Consider the following 20,843-nt stretch of genomic DNA (forward strand, 5'->3'; position numbering starts at 1 on the left):
TAAATGGATTTATTATTTTTTAAGTTAATGAATTCTACAAAGAGTAATTTTGCATTACACTGTTATGAAGGGTTAGTGAATTAAAATACCTATAAATAAAAACGGCAACCATGGGACAGCTCATCATGACTCAAACATCCCAAAAAAACCTGCCATATGTAGGCAGTGGCTTGAGAACGTCCCAGATTAGCTGCTAGGATGAGTGTACCTCTTGAAGGAAACACACAAGCAGTACACTGGTAGTGGGGATGGTTCCCCCTCTGCAGGCGTGGAAGAGAAGAAACAGAAAAGAGGAGGGAGGCAGAGGCCAGATTAAACAGAAAAGGAATAGTGTGCCCACACTATTACAATTGCGAAAAGAAAGAAGAAACTCGAGATTGACCTTAAAGAGGCACGGAGATTCTTTGCCAAGAACTCATTCTCATGTGGTGCCTCAGTTACAGTACAGGTCAGAATGAAATAATATTGTTGTCATTCAAGAGAAGTTGTTTGTTGGATGATGATGACAGCAATGAACAGAATGAGGAGAAGTCAAGAAAGTGAAGACAATAATATTGTGCTGTGTCTCTCTCTCTTTTTCCCCCATATATGGAAATGACTGAAGCCCCAGTAATGACATCATAGTACTGGCATCATATATGACTGATGTCATAGACTGGAGTCCAAGTACTCTGATAACATTTTATTTCACTATTTGGTAAAATATCTATTTTTTTTATTTGGTATTAATTTTATACATGGATATAAAAGATTCCAGTCAATCCTGCTGCCACAACTGGGGTTAAAGGCAGTAACTGGATTCCAAAATCTGGGAATGATGATGCTGAAGGCATTTGAGAGTAAGCAAAAACTTAATGGGTATTATTGTATATGGAACCTGATACAACTCAATGAATTGAGCTGTAGCAGGTCTGGTGTGTGGAGTAGACCCTTCAGATGCTTTGTACACACTCACATAGAAATTGCTGCTACTGGTGGTGTGAACGAAGTCTGCATTATTAAGCTACTGTCTGGGATGTCCATAATAGGTCCATACTGTAGGTCCATGAATACATAGGACTATATACTGGAGTCTGCAGGACTTTTTTGTGTTATCCTTTCAGCTCAAATGTCTGACTGTACCTCGTGGTATTTACATTTCTGTCTAATAAAGTATCTATTCAGTCAATCAATCAATCAATCAATCAATCAATCAACCAACCAACCAACCAACCAACCAACCAACCAACCAACCAATCAATCAATCAATCAATCAATCAATCAATCAATCAATCAATCAATCAATCAATCAATCAGAGCTTTAAAAGTTAAAAAGAAATCTGAAATGAATAGGTAGGTAACCAGGATGCTCGAATCTGTGAACTATTAAAGCTTTTGTTTTTTTTAGAGTTAAAACATTTTCATCTGCATTCTGGACAAGCTGTAGCTTCTAGGCAGTCAGTGTGTCATGTAAAGAGCGTGAATATCCACCAGAGAGCAGAACAGGCCTGGAAACACCCTGGCTTTGGTTTGTCAATGATACAGGGTTCTTATATTGTCCTTATACCTAGGTGAAAACATTTTACACTAAAAAAGAGCTAAACTAAAGGCTCAGGATTTTCTTTTTGGGTTGTCCAAGAAAGTCTTCAATAAAATAAATATCATTGTTTTAATCGTAATTGATCAGTGGAGGTCACTGTACTCAATTCAAACCAATGAACCCCATCTGCTTGTTAAGCACTTTTCAAACTGGCATCCCTATGTTGGGCATGTCATTACAGCAGTGTTAATTTTGACAGCAAATTCTGATTTAGTCTTAGTCTTGTCTTATGTCTTAACACACCATTTAGTTTTAGTCCTATGTTAGTCATCTGAAATTGTTTAGTCTTAGTCTAGTCTTAGTCGACTAAATATCAAATTCTTAATCTTTTAGTCTTAGTCTTAGTCAACAAAATTAAATTAACACTGCCAGTGTTAATTTTGACAGCTAATGTCTTTTGAATTACACACCATTTAGTTTTAGTCCTATTTAGTCATCTGAAATAGTCTTAGTCTAACTCGTCAACAAAATTAACACTGCATTACAGGAAAAATGGCCAAAAAATGCAGATCTACAATGTGCCGCTTTACAACGTGCGCTTGTAGATCTTTTTTTTTTTGCCACACGACACCGTCATACTGTGAAGTATAAAACAGGGCTAAAGCGGTAAAAAAAGAACATGTTGTTGGCGCTGACCAATGGAAGCACGGAGTCATGTTGTTGATACAATAAGCAAATACATTTTCCCATGCCACTGAGCAGGTGTTTGTCATAGCTGATGGAGAATGCAGTGGTCACAGAGTTGCCAGATCTTGCGAGAGAAATAAGCAACCAGGTCTATGAAAACAAGCCCAAAAGAAGTGACTAATATAGGCCACATGAGCACTTTAAACCTATATGCATTGGCTATTTGAAAATAGCCGATCTACAAGATATTTTGAATATTTGGCACAAAATATCCCCCTCCCAAAAAAAAGTGAATTTTGAATATTTGGCACTAATTGTTTCTAGATGTGGGGATCTGTGGACAAATATATATTTGGGGGGTTTCCTTGCCTTGAAAATGTCTGAGAACCACTGGTTTAAACAACAGGAAACAAGCCCAAATAAGCAACTACATTTTACAAACAAGCCCAAAAACCTGCAACCCGCGACTGCCAATAATACAAGCAACTTTACAGGAAAACATGCCCAAAGTCGCTTATAATAAGCAGACATGTCAACACTGAGTGGTGGTCTTCCTGTTTCTGTTACATAGATCAGCCCTTCGAAGAAAATAGGCCACATAGACCACTTCCTCTGTGCTGGTCTCACCGATGGCGTGACATGCATGTCCTTGCGTGTGAGGAGGCAGCTAGTCTTTTAGTGCTGGTGAAATGCATCTCAACATGGCTCCTAAATTAACCATTTAATCCCTATATCCTATTTTACAATTGCCATGTGGGTCACAAATGTGTTACAAAACGCAACAACCGGATTTGATTGGCCGAACTTAATTACAACATTCATGAAGAATTGTTAGTGAAAATATTTCTGTCTCAAATCATGGGGTGAGGGTTCTCCTCGGGTCCTTTATAGCTGTGCCCCTAAAATGTGTGTATAATATACACACATCTTATATGGTATATAGAAAAGTAACCTATAGAAAATACCATAGTTTTGGTGAATATGTTATATTCACCAAACTAGAAAGTATTTTCTATACTTTGGAAGTTGTATTGTAGTAATGTATTCTTCTTGTAAAATTCTATAGATGACTTGTAAATAAGATTATCTCTTTCTTTAAGAGCGATGTGACAATATTGGATTGATTCCATGTTTTTTTGCTGTATGGGTTGTATATTATCTAGTATACCATATAGTCTATATGGTGTTCATTTTCTTGCAGGCCCTTGGGCCTCAACAGTGGTAATGGGCTGATTGATGGCACTATGTGCCTTCAATCAGCTTTATTAGGTTCATTAGCTTAGGTTCATTAGCTTCATTAGAGGTAACCATTATTGGTTACCTCTATAGGCCCACTGCCTACTTGTAGCCAAGGAGGACAGAATCTACAGTCCACAGCACACATAGATCCCCTGTGTTATTGCTGATGATAAGCTGCAACATAAGCATCACACTATCACTGCATCCATCTGGGCCTCGCCGTTTGAGATGCGTCTTTCTTGACATATTTACCTTGTGGTGTGGTGACAATATCATATTTGTATCTGTGCAAACTGAGAGTGTTGATATGGTCACAAAGCCCCTTGGTTTAGTCTCATCATCTTACTGTGTGAAAAAGACCTCTTCTTGGCCAAGTCCATGGGAGATAGAAATGCAGTCTCATTTCAAAGACTGCTCTAGTTAACGTTCAGACTGGTATTTTCGGAATCCCATCCATGATGAGATGAACCAGCCCTCGGTGGCAGTTTCTCAGTCCCCCGGTCCCCCTCTGACCATTGAGGAACATGGTTGGAGAATCTATCACCATGAGCTTCCTCTGGAGTCTCCAGCACGTCCGAACCAGGGCCTGTGTGTGCCGGTTCAAATACTATGACCCTGCTCTGTCAGAAGAGAAACGCCTCTTGAATGTGAACGTGAACGTGAGCGCGCGCTTGTGCGTGCGTGCGTGCGTGTGTGTGTGAGAAAAGGGGAGATAAAGCCACTTATAAAATACGCTTGTGACAAATCATCATCATTAACAAAACAGCATGGTGATATGCATTAGCGTGAGCAAACAGTGAGTCTGGACTTATAAGTGGGTCACAAGCAGTGGTGGACAAAGTGCTCAACCCCAGTACTTGAGTCATACTCCTGGTCAAATATTAAACATATTACATATAAACTGTCAAATTTGTACTTGATTTGAACAACAGTACTCGCTTTTAAAAATACTGAAGCATTCAAAAGTTCATGCTTTAAAAAATATTCATGTATTCTTATAAATTACATGTAGGCTAAATGTAGCCTACATTTCCCTGTAGACAATTTCCAGGAAAATATAAGATTTTCCAGAAATGTTCAAAAAATTATCAATGATGATCAATAATAGTGAAAATATCACATCTACAAGCTCACAACGCATCACATCGCTATATGCATTGTAAGCTTAGATTTGCTATTTTCACTATATTTGAAATAGAGCTCAGGTAGTTAATTCATAATGTACTTTCTCCCGATAAGTAGTGGAGTACTATATTTGTCTCTGAAATGTAGTGAAGTGAAAGTTATTAGTATCCAAAAATATATATAAAATAAAGTCCATGTACTTAAGTACAGCAGTGTTTCTCAAACCTTTTCATGTCAAGGACCCCCAAATTGATGTGTATTTAGCCGCGGATCCCCATGTTTTGTGCCAGGGACCCCCAGAAGATTAGATTTGTGTTAAATGTTCTACATTTTTCAAAAATGATGCGCTATGAACTTGTACTTCTGCTATGTTTGAATAACCAAAGAATGAAATATAAATAAAGTGGTTAAAATGATAATGACGCTATATTAACACATTTTGCTGGGGACCCCCTGGAACCCCCCAAGTACCCCTGGGGGTCCCCGGACCTCACTTTGAGAACCACTGAAGTACAGTAAATGTACCTTGTTACTGTCCACTGCAGGTACAAGAGGTTCTGAGTGATATGTTGCACAACAGCTTTTCCACAAACATGAATTTGCATCTTCATGCCTATACGTATATGACACACTACACGTCAGATGTGTTTCTCTGTTCCAGTGTAGATGACTGGAGACTTCTCATCTGTTCTATTACTGTCCTCCATGGGGAAAGACATAGGCCTGTGCCTAAATGAATCTTGGGGCGGATTGTCCTTGTATCAAAGAAATGCACCATTTCTGTTTGTGTACATAGAAGAAAGAGAAATTCAGGCGCCTGCCCCACCTTGCAATCAAGCACATTTACCCTGTGAGACAAAAGGGGAGAGAGAGAGAGAGAGAGAGAGAGAGAGAGAGAGAGAGAGAGAGAGAGAGAGAGAGAGAGAGAGAGAGAGAGAGAGAGAGAGAGAGAGAGAGAGAACATAATGAGCCAGGTGTAATGATCAGTTAGTGTAGAGTTAAAAAGAACATAAATGAGCCAGGTGTAATGATGAGTTAGCGTAGAGTTAAAATGATTATTTGTGCAGCAGGGTTAGATAAAACTTGTTGGGTTTCAGTTTTAGGTTAGGGTCCAAAGCTAATGTTAAGCCTTCATTTTAGAGACCCAGCACCCCCCAAACTATTTCATAAACACTGCTTTCAGGGGATTACTCAAGGGAGCTGTGTTCCCCATAATTGATGGGGACGTTGTTGTCATTTGTAGACCTGGTATCCTATAGTGTGTATAGTTTGTATAGTTTCAATGTATAGATTATTGATTTATTTGATACCGTTTAGACTTTTATGATTGAGGTTATTGGTTTACCTATGATCCTAGATTACTACTTGCCTCGTGTTATCCTTGCTTACTGTAAATCACTTTGGATTAAGAGCGTCTGCTAAATGCTTACATTGTAAATTGTAACGTTTGAAATCTGCTTGGAGCACACATTACAACTTTAAAATTCAATGAAATCAAGGCCACCATCATGAAGTTTGCAGATGAAACAAGGCTGAGCTCATAGAGAGTAGGTGAAGAACCTGATGAGGTGGTGCAATGAGAACAACCCGGCCCTCAACACTAAAAATACCAAGGAGCTCATCACCAATTTAAAGAGCTGGTGCCATGTTTTTGCACTTTTTCTGTTTTTCATGTGTCTATGAGGTTGATAGAACTTCATTAAGCCCCCCGGTGGTGGTTTTATGGTGTTTTATGTCTTCTCTGATTATTTGGAGTTTCTTCCTGGAGGCTGAAATCTTGAGGGTCAAACGTGCCAATAGAGAAACAGCCCTTTAGTGACATCACAGAGCCCCCAAAAAACATACCCTCCCCCTCATTATCATAACACAACAGGTGTGGGCATGAGGAGGAGGAGGGACTAGGACAGGTGGGTGGTGCTAAGGTGGTGGAGGAGGTGCTAAGGTGAGAACCAGGCATACTTAATGAACTGGAGGCGTGTCCACATAAAAACATTTTTTTAAACAATTTCTGTACACTTTTTTTTTTTTGAAAAAAAATCAAAAAACAAATGGAACCAAATGGACCCTAACGGGTCCATTTGGTTCCATTTGTACACTCTCAGAGTTAAATACATTGATTTTACAATATAAATTGGAGTCCCAGAGATAGAAATGCCATTCAATGGGGGTCCGTAGCCTAATGCATGTCAAACTGGGGGTCCTTGAAATGAAAATGGTTGAAAATCCCTGGTAGAGACGTAAAACTCTTCTCTCATGGGGGTCCTTGGCATATATTTCAATCAAAAAGGGGTCCGCGGGATAATAAGTGTCAATTTGGGGGTCCTTGACATGAAAAAGTTTGAGAACCACTGATCTAGAATACTCTTATGGCCTATGTAACAAAAGCATGAGAACAAATGACAAGGTTAGTCTGCATGGACGTCATAACTACGTTTGTTAGGTGCTACAGAAGTGCCCACACAGGGGGCACTTCCTCCTCTGCGTACGGCATACAGAGGTGTGAATTCCTTATTTTTCAGTTTAGTTTCATTGTGTTATATGAGCGGCATTACACTGAAACATGCAGCACCTCTCTGTTTTATTTGGTTTTATTCTCTTCGCCTCTACCAAGGGTAAGTTCCGACAGTTCTGAAGATCATTATTGTGATTCGATCGCATTTGAACCAGCAAATTCATCAAATTGAATACTGAGGTTCTGCACAGGAAGGAGGAAAAACTTGTTTTAGAGTTTTTAGGGGTGTATTTGTGCTCAGTCAAATGAAGAGATATACATCATTGGAGGAGGTGATGACTGAGAAGTCACAGATCTTAATTGACTTTATTATGACGAGATTTCTCGTCATATTTTGCTAAGGAGCAGTCTGCCAATGACGAGAAGGACGAGATTTTGTGTTTTCAGCGGTTTTCAAATCGATGGCGCTGTTCGCTCGTCTATTGGTCACCGTTTGGCTCCCAGAGAAGTAGAGAAGCAGCGGGTCACGTGATCGCAAAAAAACAAACAGCCGTTCACTTCATTGTTGATCAGAAAGAATGGCCTTTTCTCTGTTTCTGTTGCTTTTTGGCGAAAACAGCCTACACTCAACTGCCCACAACTGTAGTTTCTTATAAACAGTGATACTGTGATGCTTTTTTAAAGGTGTTTCATCTGGAAATGAGTTTTCTGTGACCCAGACTCCTGATGTCACAGTCATGGAGGGAGAGACTGTCCACATCCAATGCTGTTGGAATAGAGACTTCCTGAGAGTGACAGTTAACTGGCTGAAAAATCTAACAGAGATTAAGAATTTAATTGTAGGCAAAAAACAATGTAAGACTGGTCAGCAAAAGGTTGCCTGTAACTGTTCAACATTGACTTTATCAAATATATCAAGAAATGATTCAGCTACATATAACTGTAAAGTCACTATAGACATACCAGAATTCGATCAGACTAAAGGGAATGGAACTATGATCACAGTCATAGCCAGACAGGACACAAGCAATGGTAAGTAACAAGAGTTGATGATGATCACACTCTGCCTCTCAGATACCACCTGTAATGCATCCAGCAAGTTCTTCTGATTTGATGTAACCCTAGTCTGTGTTCAGTCAGTGGTACATACACATTAACATGTGTTCATTTCACCACTTAAAACCTTTTATACTTTTGAAAATTTGATGATGTAATGGGATGGATGGGATGTGTTGTGTTATTTTGTGTTGTGTTGTATATACAGTAAACTCGTAAAATCTGTGTCACTGCCAGTTAAACTTTCTGTTGGTTAGATTTATACCCCACGGAGATCCCAGACAACTCTATGCTGGTGGACTTCACCGTGAGAGGCCTGATTGCAGCTGCGATGATTGTGACCCTGGTGGCCGTGGGCTGTTACTGCAAATGGAAGAAAAACAGACTCAGAGGTGAAACTCCTGATTCTTCATGTTGAACACATTCAAACATCACAGTAAGCTGACTCACCATTGACTGTTTCTCTACTGTCGCCCTAATTTCATAAAACCATTTTGTTTTTCTACCTTAGTGCAGTCCACAGAGGAGACGTCCTGTCCAGGACAGCCTGAGACCAGCGTGTGACTTCCTGTGTATTGGCCTCTGGGCCCCCATAAATCTGGGAGTATACAAATGGAAAGGGTCCATTTGGTTCCATTTGTATATACTCCCAGATTTACAGATACATTTAGATCCTAACTATCAATCATTTAGCTTGGGACCACCTGGAACCCCCTCAAGGACCCCTGGGGGTCCCCAGACCCCACTTTGTACATTTTAAACTCGTCATGTCCTAGGGTGCACTGGCTCAGCCTGTTGACGCATGTACCTACCACAAAACAAACCCACTCACACTGTTCTGGTTTTGAGTCCAGCTCATGACCCGTGATAAACATCCCCTATACCCCACCCACCCCACCAACACTCTCTACACCTTACAAACAACAACAACAACAACAACAACAACAACAACAACAACAACAACAACAACAACAACAACAACAACAACAACAACAACAACACAGAGATATGCTAACACCAGTCATAATAGCCCTCCATTACCTTGGTAGGCTACATCAAGGCCAGGTATTGTAAGATGTAGGGCCTCTTTGCATGCACACATGCATCTGTATTCTGTAGCCTACTTGGTTGGTGCACACAGTCTGAATGGATTAGGAATTCTGCAGATATTTTGAGAAAGATAACTATAAAAACAATGTTTCACAATAAAAGTTTGTATCTCTTCTCTTTGTTTATTTGTTTTGGGCGTATTGTATCACCATTGAATGTTTCTCTGAAGAAGTTCAGTGTTGAATTGGTAATGACTTATTAAATGAATAATCTATATTTTTAATGTGCATGTTATTTCTAAAGCATGAGAACAAATGACCCGAGTCTGCATGGTCGTCATAACTACGTTTGTCAGGCGCTACGCACATCTGCACATGAGGCAACTTCCTCCTCTGTGTGACTACATACAGAGGTGTGAATTCCTTATTAGTAGGTACCCTGCTGTACCAATAAAGTTTCATTATCTTTCCTTATTACAACTGAGCGGCATTACATTGAAACATGCAACATCTCTCTGTTTTATTTGGTTTTATTCTCTTCGCCTCTACCAAGGGTAAGTTCTGACATTTCTGAAGATCATTATCATGATTGCTTGGATCTCATTTGAACCAGCAAATTCATTAAATTGAATACTGAGGTTCTGCACAGAAAGGAGAAAAAACAAATTTTAGAGTTAGTGTAGCCTATTTGTGGTCAAGCAAATGAAGACATACAGTACTCTAGTCTACATCATTGGAGGGGGTAAAGAGAAGTCAGTCACAGATCTTAATTTCCTTTATTATTAACAATGTTTGTTGAAACGGTATGATGCTATAGTGGCCTCAAGACATACATTTTAGTAAGAATAACAGGAGTTCAGAAATAATATTGGCATGGTTACAAAGCTTGCACCTAAAGTGCCTTTAAGGGGACTTGAAGATCGTAACAAGGGGACTTAAAAGTGTTATTTGCCTCGTACAGCCTCATATTATACATAGAGATCAAGTGGGCTTCATTACGAACAGGTCATCAGCAGATTTCGCTGCTTGTACATAAGAGTGAGTGCAAGGCTGGCAAATAAACTCCTCTTGATTCTTGAATCTTGAGACGGCTGTTGTCCTTTACCAAATTGTTTTGGTTAACATTATATGAAATGGGTTGAAATTGTATCCACGACACACCATGTTTTTGAGCACAGCATGTCTAGATCTATTGATCGGTTGTTCTCTCAGTCGTATTTACACTGGCCTTAGAACCACTTGTATCAATGACAAGAGGAGACTCAGAAGACAGCTTAAACTGCTGAAGATGACATACTGTATTATTAGTTAAATCAACACTTATTAATAGAATCGTAACTCTATATTGTCTGGACTGGATATAAACTCAGTTGGCACTTAATTAATCGGACACTACGTCCATATCCAAATCTTGCTTTTCAGTCAGTGCATTTAAATTTAAATGAAGTTTAGACAAATAACTAACACTAACCTCATGGGGAAAGGTGTTGGCCCCTGCAGTTAAACTATATATCTGGTATAGTACCTGTAAACCGGCCACAAGAAATTTTAAATGTACTCTATGTATTGTGTCTGTCAGCTTTGTTAAATCTTCTGTTTGGTACAGTATTATGTGTGGACATTTTTTCTCTAATTTATGAGAGTCTACAGTTAAAATTGGTATTGTTAGAAGAATATCGTTGCTGTCAGGCGGAAACATCATATCTCCATATTTCAGCTTTTTATGTTTTTTGTAAATGAATGCCCTACTTCATCATACAAGAGTGTTGGACTAAAGTAGTGAAAATAACAGATCTACAAGCGTTGCAGTTGTGAGTTTATAATTTAGATTATTTTCACTATTTTGAATGTTTTTACAGGGTTTCCACCCGACAGCAAGATATCCTTTGAATACAGCATCAGTTAAAATTGCTCCATCCTCCATTGCATAAAATAATGTAGTTTCTTATAAACAGTGATACTGTGATGCTTCTTTTATTTTATTTCCCCCCCTCTTTTTTAAAGGTTTTTCATCTGGAAATGAGTTATCTGTGACTCAGACTCCTGATGTCACAGCCATGGAGGGAGAGACTGTCCACATCCAATGCTGCTGGAATAGAGACTTCGAGAGAGTGAGAGTTAACTGGCTGAAAAATCAAACAGAGATTAAGAATGTAATTGTTAAACCCCTATGTAAGACTGATCAGGATAAGGTTGCCTGTAAGTGTTCAACATTGACTGTTACAAATATATCAATACATGATTCAGCCACATATATCTGTAAAGTCACTATAGACATACCAGAATTCTATCAGACTAAAGGGCATGGAACTATGATCACAGTCATGGCCAGACACAACACAAGCAATGGTGAGTAACACGCGAAAAAAAAATCTGGAATGTTAATTTAACTCTGAAAACGATCCATTCTTACACTGCCAGTTACACTTCCTGTTGGTTAGATTCATATACCACGGAGATCCCAGACAACTCTATGCTGGTGGCCTTCACCGTGAGAGGCCTGATTGCAGCTGTGATGATTGTGGCCGTGGGCTGTTACTACAAATGGAAGAAAAACAGACTCAGAGGTGAAACTCCTGATTCTTCATGTTGAACACATTCAAACATCACAGTAAGACTGTTTCTCTACTGTCGCACTAATTTCATAAAACCATTTTGTTTTTCTACCTTAAAGTGCAGTCCACAGAGGAGACGTCCTGCCCAGGACAGCCTGAGACCAGTGTGTGACCTCCTGTTCATCGCCTCTATAGCAGGAGGACTCAGGAAAAACATTGTATCAGCCAGCCATTGTACATCAGTAAACTTGTTAATTTCAAGATCCCCAGTTTGGTATGCATTAAGGCCTCTGGGCCCCCATAAATCTGGGAGTATAGACGAATCCACAGACTGTAGCTGCCTGTCGGCAGCCATTGCTGCGGTGTCGTGGTGCGGAGCGTTGACACCGCAGCTATGGCTGCCTACAGGCAGTGCGTCTGTGGATTCGTCTATACAAATGGAACGGGTCCATTTGGTTCCATTTGTATACTCCCAGATTTACAGACCTGTAAGGGTCCATTTGGATCCTAACTATCAATCATTTAGCTTGGGACCACCTGGAACCCCCTCAAGGACCCCTGGGGGTCCCCAGACCCCACTTTGAAAACCACTGATATACAATTATGAATGTACATTTTAAACTCGTCATGTGCTAGGGTGCACTGGCTCAGCCTGTTGACGCATATATACCTACCACAAAACAAACCCACTCACACTGTTCTGGTTTTGAGTCCAGCTCATGACCCGTGATAAACATCCCCTATACCCCACCCACCCCACCAACAGTCTCTACGCCGTACAAACAACAACAACAACCACACAGAAATATGCTAACACCAGTCATAATAGCCCTCCATTACCTTGCTAGGCTACATCAAGGCCAGGTATTGTAAGATGTAGGGCCTCTTTGCACGCACACATGCATCTGTATTCTGTAGCCTACTTGGTTGGTGCACAGTCTGAATGGATAAGGAATTCTGCAGATATTTTGAGAAAAAAAAAACTATAAAAACAACGTTTGACAATAAAAGTTTGTATATTTTAATGTGTGTGTTATTTATAGTTCTGATTTAAGCCATCTACTATTGTATGACGTGACCTTTGCTCACAAGAACTGATCTTCAAGCTAACAACGCAACACCCTGTGCGATGAAGTATAATCTTTAACACCTACACTCTTCTCAGTTATCTGCTGTCACTTTGCAGTCATGCAGCAGGGGCCTTGTCACAATACCTTCTCTGCAGTCTATCTGTTCTGATGTCAAGTGAAGTTTCTCACAGAAAGTCGGAACAATGTGTGATGATGTACTTTCCTCAAGATGTCCGTTTATCTCTGCTCGTGCGGTTGAGCGCTACGCTTTGAGATGTGACCTCCCAACAGAGGCTGTGGTTAACATTTTGCTAACACTTCCTTTTCGTTCAAAAACATTGTGACAGGATGATCAGTACACCCAGTGTGTGTGTGTGTGTGTGTGTGTGTGTGTGTGTGTGTGTGTGTGTGTGTGTGTGTGTGTGTGTGTGTGTGTGTGTGTGCGCGTGTGCGTGTGCGTGTGTGTGTGTGCGTGCAAAGTACGACGTGTGGTTCTCGTGTGTATCTGGTAAGTTGGCGTGTCTCTGTCAGTGCATGTGTGTGACTGTATTGTGGGAGGGGGTTAGCTTTAAAGAAATCAGAGGTAAACTTGAGTTTGAACTGTTTAGAATGATGAAGCTTCTCCTGAGAAGTCTGCTCCTCTCCTCTCTCTGCTCTATCTCCTCTTGGGGTAGGTTAAAAACAATATATACAGCATAAATACGCAGCATTTATTTCACTTCCAGCATGAATAATGGGCAGTGGTGGACAAAACAGTAAATACTTGAGTACTGTACTTTTTTGTACTATCTGTACTTTTCTTGAGTATTTGTATTTTTGGATACTTATGACTTTCACTCTATCTCACTACATAATTTCAAAGACAAATATTGTACTATTGATTCCACTACATTTCTACGACGGTAAAAAGTACATTATGAATTAACTCTTAAACCTTATTTATAGATAAAGTGTAGTGAAAATAGCAGATATACAAGTTCACATCACGTCTCGATGTGAGCTTGTAGATCTGCTATCTTCACTATTATTGCTAAAACTGGAAAATCTTTGTATTTTTGGAAAATGTCTACATTTCAATACAACAATGCATTGATATTAAAAAGAAAAAATATTTTGTAATTTGTAATAAGTACAAAAATATTTCACCAGGAGTACAGGGGTTGAGTACTTTGTACACCACTGCTTCTGGGTCACATTTATAGTAATACGGTAATGATACTGTCATAAGGTAATAATCGGGTATTTATAACCCATTAAGACCTGAGGCCGATTCTACAAATGGCTTCTAAATCAGTAGTTCTCACGCTTTCAAGATTAAAAAAAAATGTTCAAAAATAGCAGATATACAAGCTTGCAGCACGGCGCAAAGTTGAAGTGACGCGCTGTGAGCTTGTATATCTGCTATCTTTTAATAACCAACGTTAAAATCTAAAATGACACAGATGCTTCCCCGGCTTTCATGGGTTGGATTTGAACGTACAGCAAATATTTGGTTATCATTTATCAAGCAAGATACTATATTATGCTGAAATGCAGTGATGTGGTATTGTTTGTAATATGCAAACAAAACCTACACATTTGAAAAATCTGTTTTTGCAACCATTGTTTTCGAATTTGTTTTGGACAACAACAGTAGATTGAACTCATTGCCTTTCAGAAAAAAGTTCTGCTTAAATGTAATGGTTAGTTTGAGAAATACAGTACCATGAACATCAACGTAAAAGCTATACCCTTATTGCTGATCCAATGAAGCCTGATTTATAATTTGACGTACGATGGTGTTGCGTACCAATAATTTACGATCTATAAGCTCACAATGCATGGACAACATCGTTGTACAACAGAGCATAGATTAGGCATACAGGAGTTTGCCATCCAGGATGTTTTTATGTTATTAGTATCGTTAGGTAGTCATTTCAACACAACAGTACATCAAATGGCAAATTGCTTGATGTTAAGATCATTGATTGATTGACTGAATATTTTATTAACAGTTTAGAAAAAGTACAGAGGTACCAGTTACACATTGTGTATTATTTTATTACTGAACTCACTGGTCAATGAGATAAACAGCATAGATGTGTGCATGCTAGTTAGATCATCATAAACTATAATGTATGAAACTGTAATAATGTGGTTTGTATAAACAGTGCTAAATTATCATTCTTCTTCTTTTTTTAGGTGTTTCATCTGAAAATGAGTTTTCTGTGACTCAGACTCCTGATGTCACAGTCATGGAGGGAGATACTGTCCACATCCAATGCTGCTGGAATAGAGACTTCGAGAGAGTGAGAGTTAACTGGCAGAAAAATCAAACAGAGATTAAGAATGTAATTGTGAAAAAAAACCTATGTAAGACTGATCAGGATAAGGTTGCTTGTAACTGTTCAATGTTGACTTTGTCAAATATACCAAGAAATGATTCAGCCACATACATCTGTAAAGTCACTATAGACCTACCAGAATTCTATCAGACTAAAGGGAATGGAACTATGATCACAGTTACAGCCTGGCACAACACAAGCACTGGTGAGTAACACGCCATGGGTTCACCAGGGGTTCATAAAACATTCAACTGTTGCAGTGATGGAAAAATAAACAAAAACACAAATATAAAATGGGACTAGTAGCACAATCGCTACATAGGCTTTTATTGCAAATGGCCCCTCCGCAAGATATTCATTGTAGCTTTTGGTTCTATCTTTATAGAAAGTCTCCACATCAGTATGCAAATGATTGTAGCTGCAATGTTTTGATTGATGGATTTTGACAGTACAGGTATACATGCAGTCAAAGGTTGCTAAAAGGATAACACAAAAAGCCCCATGTTTCCATTGTGGTCCATATTATTATGTTTATTGTGGATCGCAACCAGAAGGTTGATTGAAAATAGACAAAAAGAGCAAATTAATATGTTTCAGGACCAGATTGAAACTGTATGACCATACAGTTAACAATTGTGTATGTAATTGGCAGTGTTCTGATGCTTGTCTTTCTTTTTGTATTTCCATTAAAGATTCACCTGGTTCTAATACTGAAGAACCTCTGACGTCTCTGTCACTGCCTGTCCTGATTTCCGTGGCTATCGTGTCTCCACTGCTCTTCATCACGTTCATCTGCCTCTGTTGTCTGCGGAATGGACAAGGTATACCAAACATTTTATTAACCACTTAAACCCTATACATGTCGGTTACATATACTTTTTCTCTTTGCCTGAAAATAACCAATCGACAAGCGCACTGCGTACTACACATTGTGAGCTTGTAGATCTGCTATTTTCTGTGAACGTTCACCTATACGACATGCCCAGAATAGGGATGTTATAGGGTTCATGTAGTTAAAGGACCATACCATTGTCAATACATGTCAGTGATTTAGATTTAGATTTCACACAATATTTGCATACATCTTCTAAAGAAATGTACTAACATGGATAATTCAGTTAATGTTGGCATCATTACATGGTTAATAATTCACAAATGTTTGAATTTTATTGTGTCAAGTTTATGTACAAGTTCACAAAATGTCGTAATGCAACGCAACGCATTGTGAACTTGTAGATCAGCTGTTTTCAGCGAAGAGATTTGAAGTTTGGGCAAAAAAGGATTGACTAATAGATTGTTTAACAAATATGAGTTTGTTCTGGGCTCCAATAGCCCTGGGTTCACTATATACAGTAAGGCGACCATAGCTGAATTAGAGAGCCCATTGGGACCTCCTGGGAAGCCGGAGGTCCTAGGTTCAATTCCAGCCCTCAGCAATGCGTCGAAAAGTCCCTGAGCAAGACACTTAACCCGTAACTGCCCTCCCCCCCCCCCTCCGCGCTCCTTTGTGGGCAGCACTCATGGGTGAAGAAGCTGAAACAGAATTTCCCAGGGATGAAAAACGTTTTTAAAAAATAGTATCACGTTTCATGTAATCCTGGGTCAACATTTGTCAACTTCAACTTTATTGTCACATCACAGGTTTGTAGGTGTAAAATAGTGGGTGAAATCTTTTTTTTTGTACAAGCTCCCATCATTTGTAATTTTCAGGGAAGGGAAGAAGAATAGAGATACCTTGTCCCCAGGTATTACATTTTTAGGATGTCATACTTTACACTAGAAGACCCCAGCCCACAGTTTCGGGCTGGTATTGTATAGTCAAATGACCCACCCAATTCAATTCAATTCAAATTAAAGGAGCTTTATTGGCGTGAGAAAACATACATTTACATTGCCAAAGCAAGTGTCAACATATAATAAAAACAGTTTAACACTCACTCTTACATTTTAACACAATGTTTCACCCTATTGTTCTTTGAACAGTGATTTGTAACCCTGCTACAGAGTGGTGTTTATGACCACCTCGTTAAAAGTGACGCTAACCGTGCTAGTGTGAAGTGTTGCTAAGCATGGGGTGCAGGTTTAAGAAAGGTGTACCGTTAGCCCAGGGTGAAGTTTGTGTGGAAAGGGTTTCAGTGGGGGTATTATGTTGTCATTAGACCTCAAGCACTGACCATCTGCTCACAATAAGAATGGAGCAAAGGGACAAGGTAACATGTTGATTACTCTGGTATCAGAACACAGTAAAGATACAATGTGAAGATGGATCAGCGGACTAAAGAATAATGGTTTGCAATTCTGATGGCTCAATAACTGTCAATTAAATCCTGTGTGTGTGTGTGTGTGTGTGTGTGTGTGTGTGTGTGTGTGTGTGTGTGTGTGTGTGTGTGTGTGTGTGTGTGTGTGTGTGTGTGTGTGTGTGCGCGTGCGTGCGTGCGTGCGCGCGTGTGTGGCTGTTTGTGCGTGTGTGCGTGCGTGTGTGTGTCAGGGAAAGCAGCCAGGGTGATCTATGAGGTGCCCCATGACCACCGTGATTCCTCCACAGCGGCGGAGATGGCAGATTTGGAGGAGCAGATGGGGGTGGATGGACACAGCACCACCTCCTCCCGTGGCTCCTCACATTGGGTGAGTGTACAGTAACAGACAACAAGGTCACCTATCACAATTGTTGAGCTCAATAAAGGTAGACCTTTAACCGGGAACGCATTGGTGAAACCACTTTAAACATTATTTTTATACTTTGGCTGTTCAAAGATAGCAGATCTACAAGCTCATAGCGCAGCACTCGGTGCCGCGCTATGAGCGTGTAGATCTGCTATTTTTGCCAATAGCCAAAGTATAAAATAATGGTTATATAGGCTATAACGAAGAATCTAAAATGACACCGATGCGTTCCCTTCCCGGTCTTAATGGGTTAAAGGTAGACCTGGGCGACCAGTGTATACCACATATGGCACTAATGCCTGACAGTGAATCGCCGGTTTGATTCCCCGGCCGGCCGGACCATTTGCTGCATGTTACTCCCATACTCTCTCTCCCACCTATCTATGTCTCTCTACACTGACCTATGGAAGCAGAAATTGATTAATACAAAAATATAATAAATAAATAAATCATGAACCCTAGCGTCCCTACAATGGGCATGTCAGGAGGGACAAAGTTTTCTATTTTGGCTCAGATAGTGAATATACAGTATATTTAGGCATGCAGGGCTGATAAATATCACACTTACTGCATCCCTTTTTTATTATATCTGCTCTCACGTTAAAAAGGGGAAGGAAATAAAGAAAAATGGTTTACGCCTAATGTAGCTATTTTGAGCCATTTATAACTGTAACAAAGATATTGATCAACCTAGAGGCCACAAATGAAAGCTACTGCCAGTCACTAGCATAGCATGTGGGCGCATTTAGGTACCTTTTCAGAATGTGTCTGTGTGCGAGGGATGTATAAGCACTGTGCATGATACACTAATCAATTTTAGGGTTAGGGCTAATACATTTTATCACACCTTTTTTCAAATCATAGTTTTCTTTTAGCCTTCTTTTAGTGTAAAACATATTGCTGTTGCCAAATATTTTATTGTTTTTCTATAGTACTTTTCTGTAGGGCCTGTAAAATTATGCGCAATACGATCCAAATGATATCAAGAGATCATTGCACCTTTTTTAATAAAGTTTAGAAAGATAAATACATCTTTGAAGTCTGCTCCAACATATCCATCCATGTTTGTTGACGCCCAGAACAAATCCAGTGTTGACAGAGCATTGTGAAAGCCAGCCTGCTACCAGCCACCCATGCATCTCTGACTAATTGTAACCCAACACTCACACCCACTCAGCTCCACACTGCAAGCACTCACACAAAGGTCAAGCAAGGTGACAGACACAGTGATCTTTTCAGCACCCCCATAAATCCCCACCTATTCAGTCTGGATGCCAACAGTAAATGTGTCTCTGTTTGGTATAACGATTTAACCACTTTAACCTTGGCATCCCAATTTTGGACATGTCATTATATACAGGTGAGGGGGGGATTAGACTTTTATTTTTCAATAGCAGTTATACAAGCTCAAATCGTGTTGCGGTGCGACTCAAGTGGATAAGTTAATAAATAGATGTTCACTCTCCATATGATGGGTTTTCCTATCTCTCTGTGTGTGTCTCTCTCTCTCTCTCTCTCTCTCTCTCTCTCTCTCTCTCTCTCTCTCTCTCTCTCTCTCTCTCTCTATCTGGTTTGTTCTCACAGTGTCAGGTGACGCTCTACGAGTCCATTGACTACTTTGAACGTGCGGAGGACAAAGGCAGTGGAACGGATGAGGAGCCGCAGAGCCCAGTGGACACTTAACAGTATTTTCTGATATCTTGTACTGTACATACATTTCCCCACATTATTGTATATAACGGTAGAAAGAGATATGGGTGGTATAGGGTCACATGATCCGCCAGATTTTTTTTCTTTTTTTTTTAACTTTCATTCAACTGACCTTAAAAGTTTTAAGAGACACCGGTATTGTAACTGTATAGCAGACGTTAAATTCACACATAACCAGCTCTGACAGTGTGATAAACCGGTTCCCGGAAACGGTTCCAAATGTGATGGAACCGATTCCGGCTCAATGCCGGACCCGGTTCCTCCAGTTCCTCCGGTTCCAGATCCCAACCCTAGCGGTGCCATGTCCGTGCTGTTGAATCAACACTGTTCCAGTTGCATCCTGATAGACATGACCCATAGGTTTTGAGACTCAAAGCCAGGGTGGACAGTATGATATTTCTTTTTCTATCATTGTTTTCTGTATGTATGCATTTGTAAATTACTGTATAGCAATGTAAATATTTTTTCTATAAAGTCTCAGTATTATCCAGCGTTATGCCGTGTACTAATTTCTTCAAGGATTATGTAGATGTACTGTATATGAGCCAGGCACATCATACTGCATATCGTTGCTTTCGGGCAGAAACGTCTTATCTCCATATTTTAACTCTTTGTGTTATATTTGTAAATTAATGCCCTACTTGATCATAATACAGCGTCACACAAAAGCATCAAGAGTAGCAGATAGTAGTAGTAGCTCTGCAAGCTCAAAGCTTGACGCAAAGCAATGCGTTTTGATCTGCTGCTTTTGCTATTTTTGAATTTGAAGAGTTATGGACATGTGAGGTTTCCACCTGACAGAGACGATATATATAGATCTGTGTCTGTGTCACTGAGACACAAAGATGAGAAAACTACTTAATTTAGGACCTGTACCAAGAAGCAATATATACTGCCTATTGGACTACACAGTAAAATTGTCAGTGTTATTTTAAGAAGTGTACAAATGTAACAAAATTGAAATGTGCATTTTGGTTACATTTTTACACCCTCAGAGTTACAAATGATACATTAACACTGAGGATTTAACTGCATAGGGTGCATAGGATTCTCAGAAACTCATGCCCAGGTTTCACAATATTAAAAAAAACTTCAATGGATCAAACTGATAGGGTTAGGTCCCAAAGACAATGTCGTACACATGGATGAGCAGTATTATTTATATATATTTTTAGCCGCATGCGCTAGCGTCGGCTCTATGCATCAGCACCAGTCTCTTTCCGACACCTGAGTCAAAAGTGTCGACACCTAAGTCTCATTGGCTGTCCTGGCTGTCCATCACACTTCCCCCCGTTTAAGCTCCCCTTTTAAGCCAATGGGGAGATGAAAATGTAATGGACACGTTAGTCAACGAATTAGACGAGACGAAAATGTTAGGGCGGGACGAATGGAG

At 39.7% G+C, this 20,843-nt stretch overlaps 1 protein-coding gene and 1 long non-coding RNA gene across 2 annotated transcripts in view; one reads left to right on the forward strand and one right to left on the reverse strand.

Moving 5' to 3' along the window:
* LOC311035013 overlaps positions 1–20,843 on the reverse strand; it is a 115,264-nt gene that overhangs the window by 48,247 nt on the left and 46,174 nt on the right. The window lies entirely within an intron of this gene.
* Positions 7,158–19,930, forward strand: LOC311035559 (uncharacterized protein). The gene is made up of 5 exons (XM_084043835.1): positions 7,158–7,182; positions 7,707–8,054; positions 15,769–15,897; positions 17,565–17,701; positions 19,325–19,930. Exons 2-5 carry the CDS (start codon positions 7,760–7,762, stop codon positions 19,421–19,423), a joined length of 660 nt encoding a protein of 219 aa, XP_083899961.1. The 5' UTR covers positions 7,158–7,182; positions 7,707–7,759; the 3' UTR covers positions 19,424–19,930.

This window comes from Gymnoscopelus microlampas, assembly GCF_963454915.1.
Source record: "Gymnoscopelus microlampas genome assembly, chromosome: 19".
NCBI classification, from domain to species: Eukaryota; Metazoa; Chordata; class Actinopteri; order Myctophiformes; family Myctophidae; genus Gymnoscopelus; species Gymnoscopelus microlampas.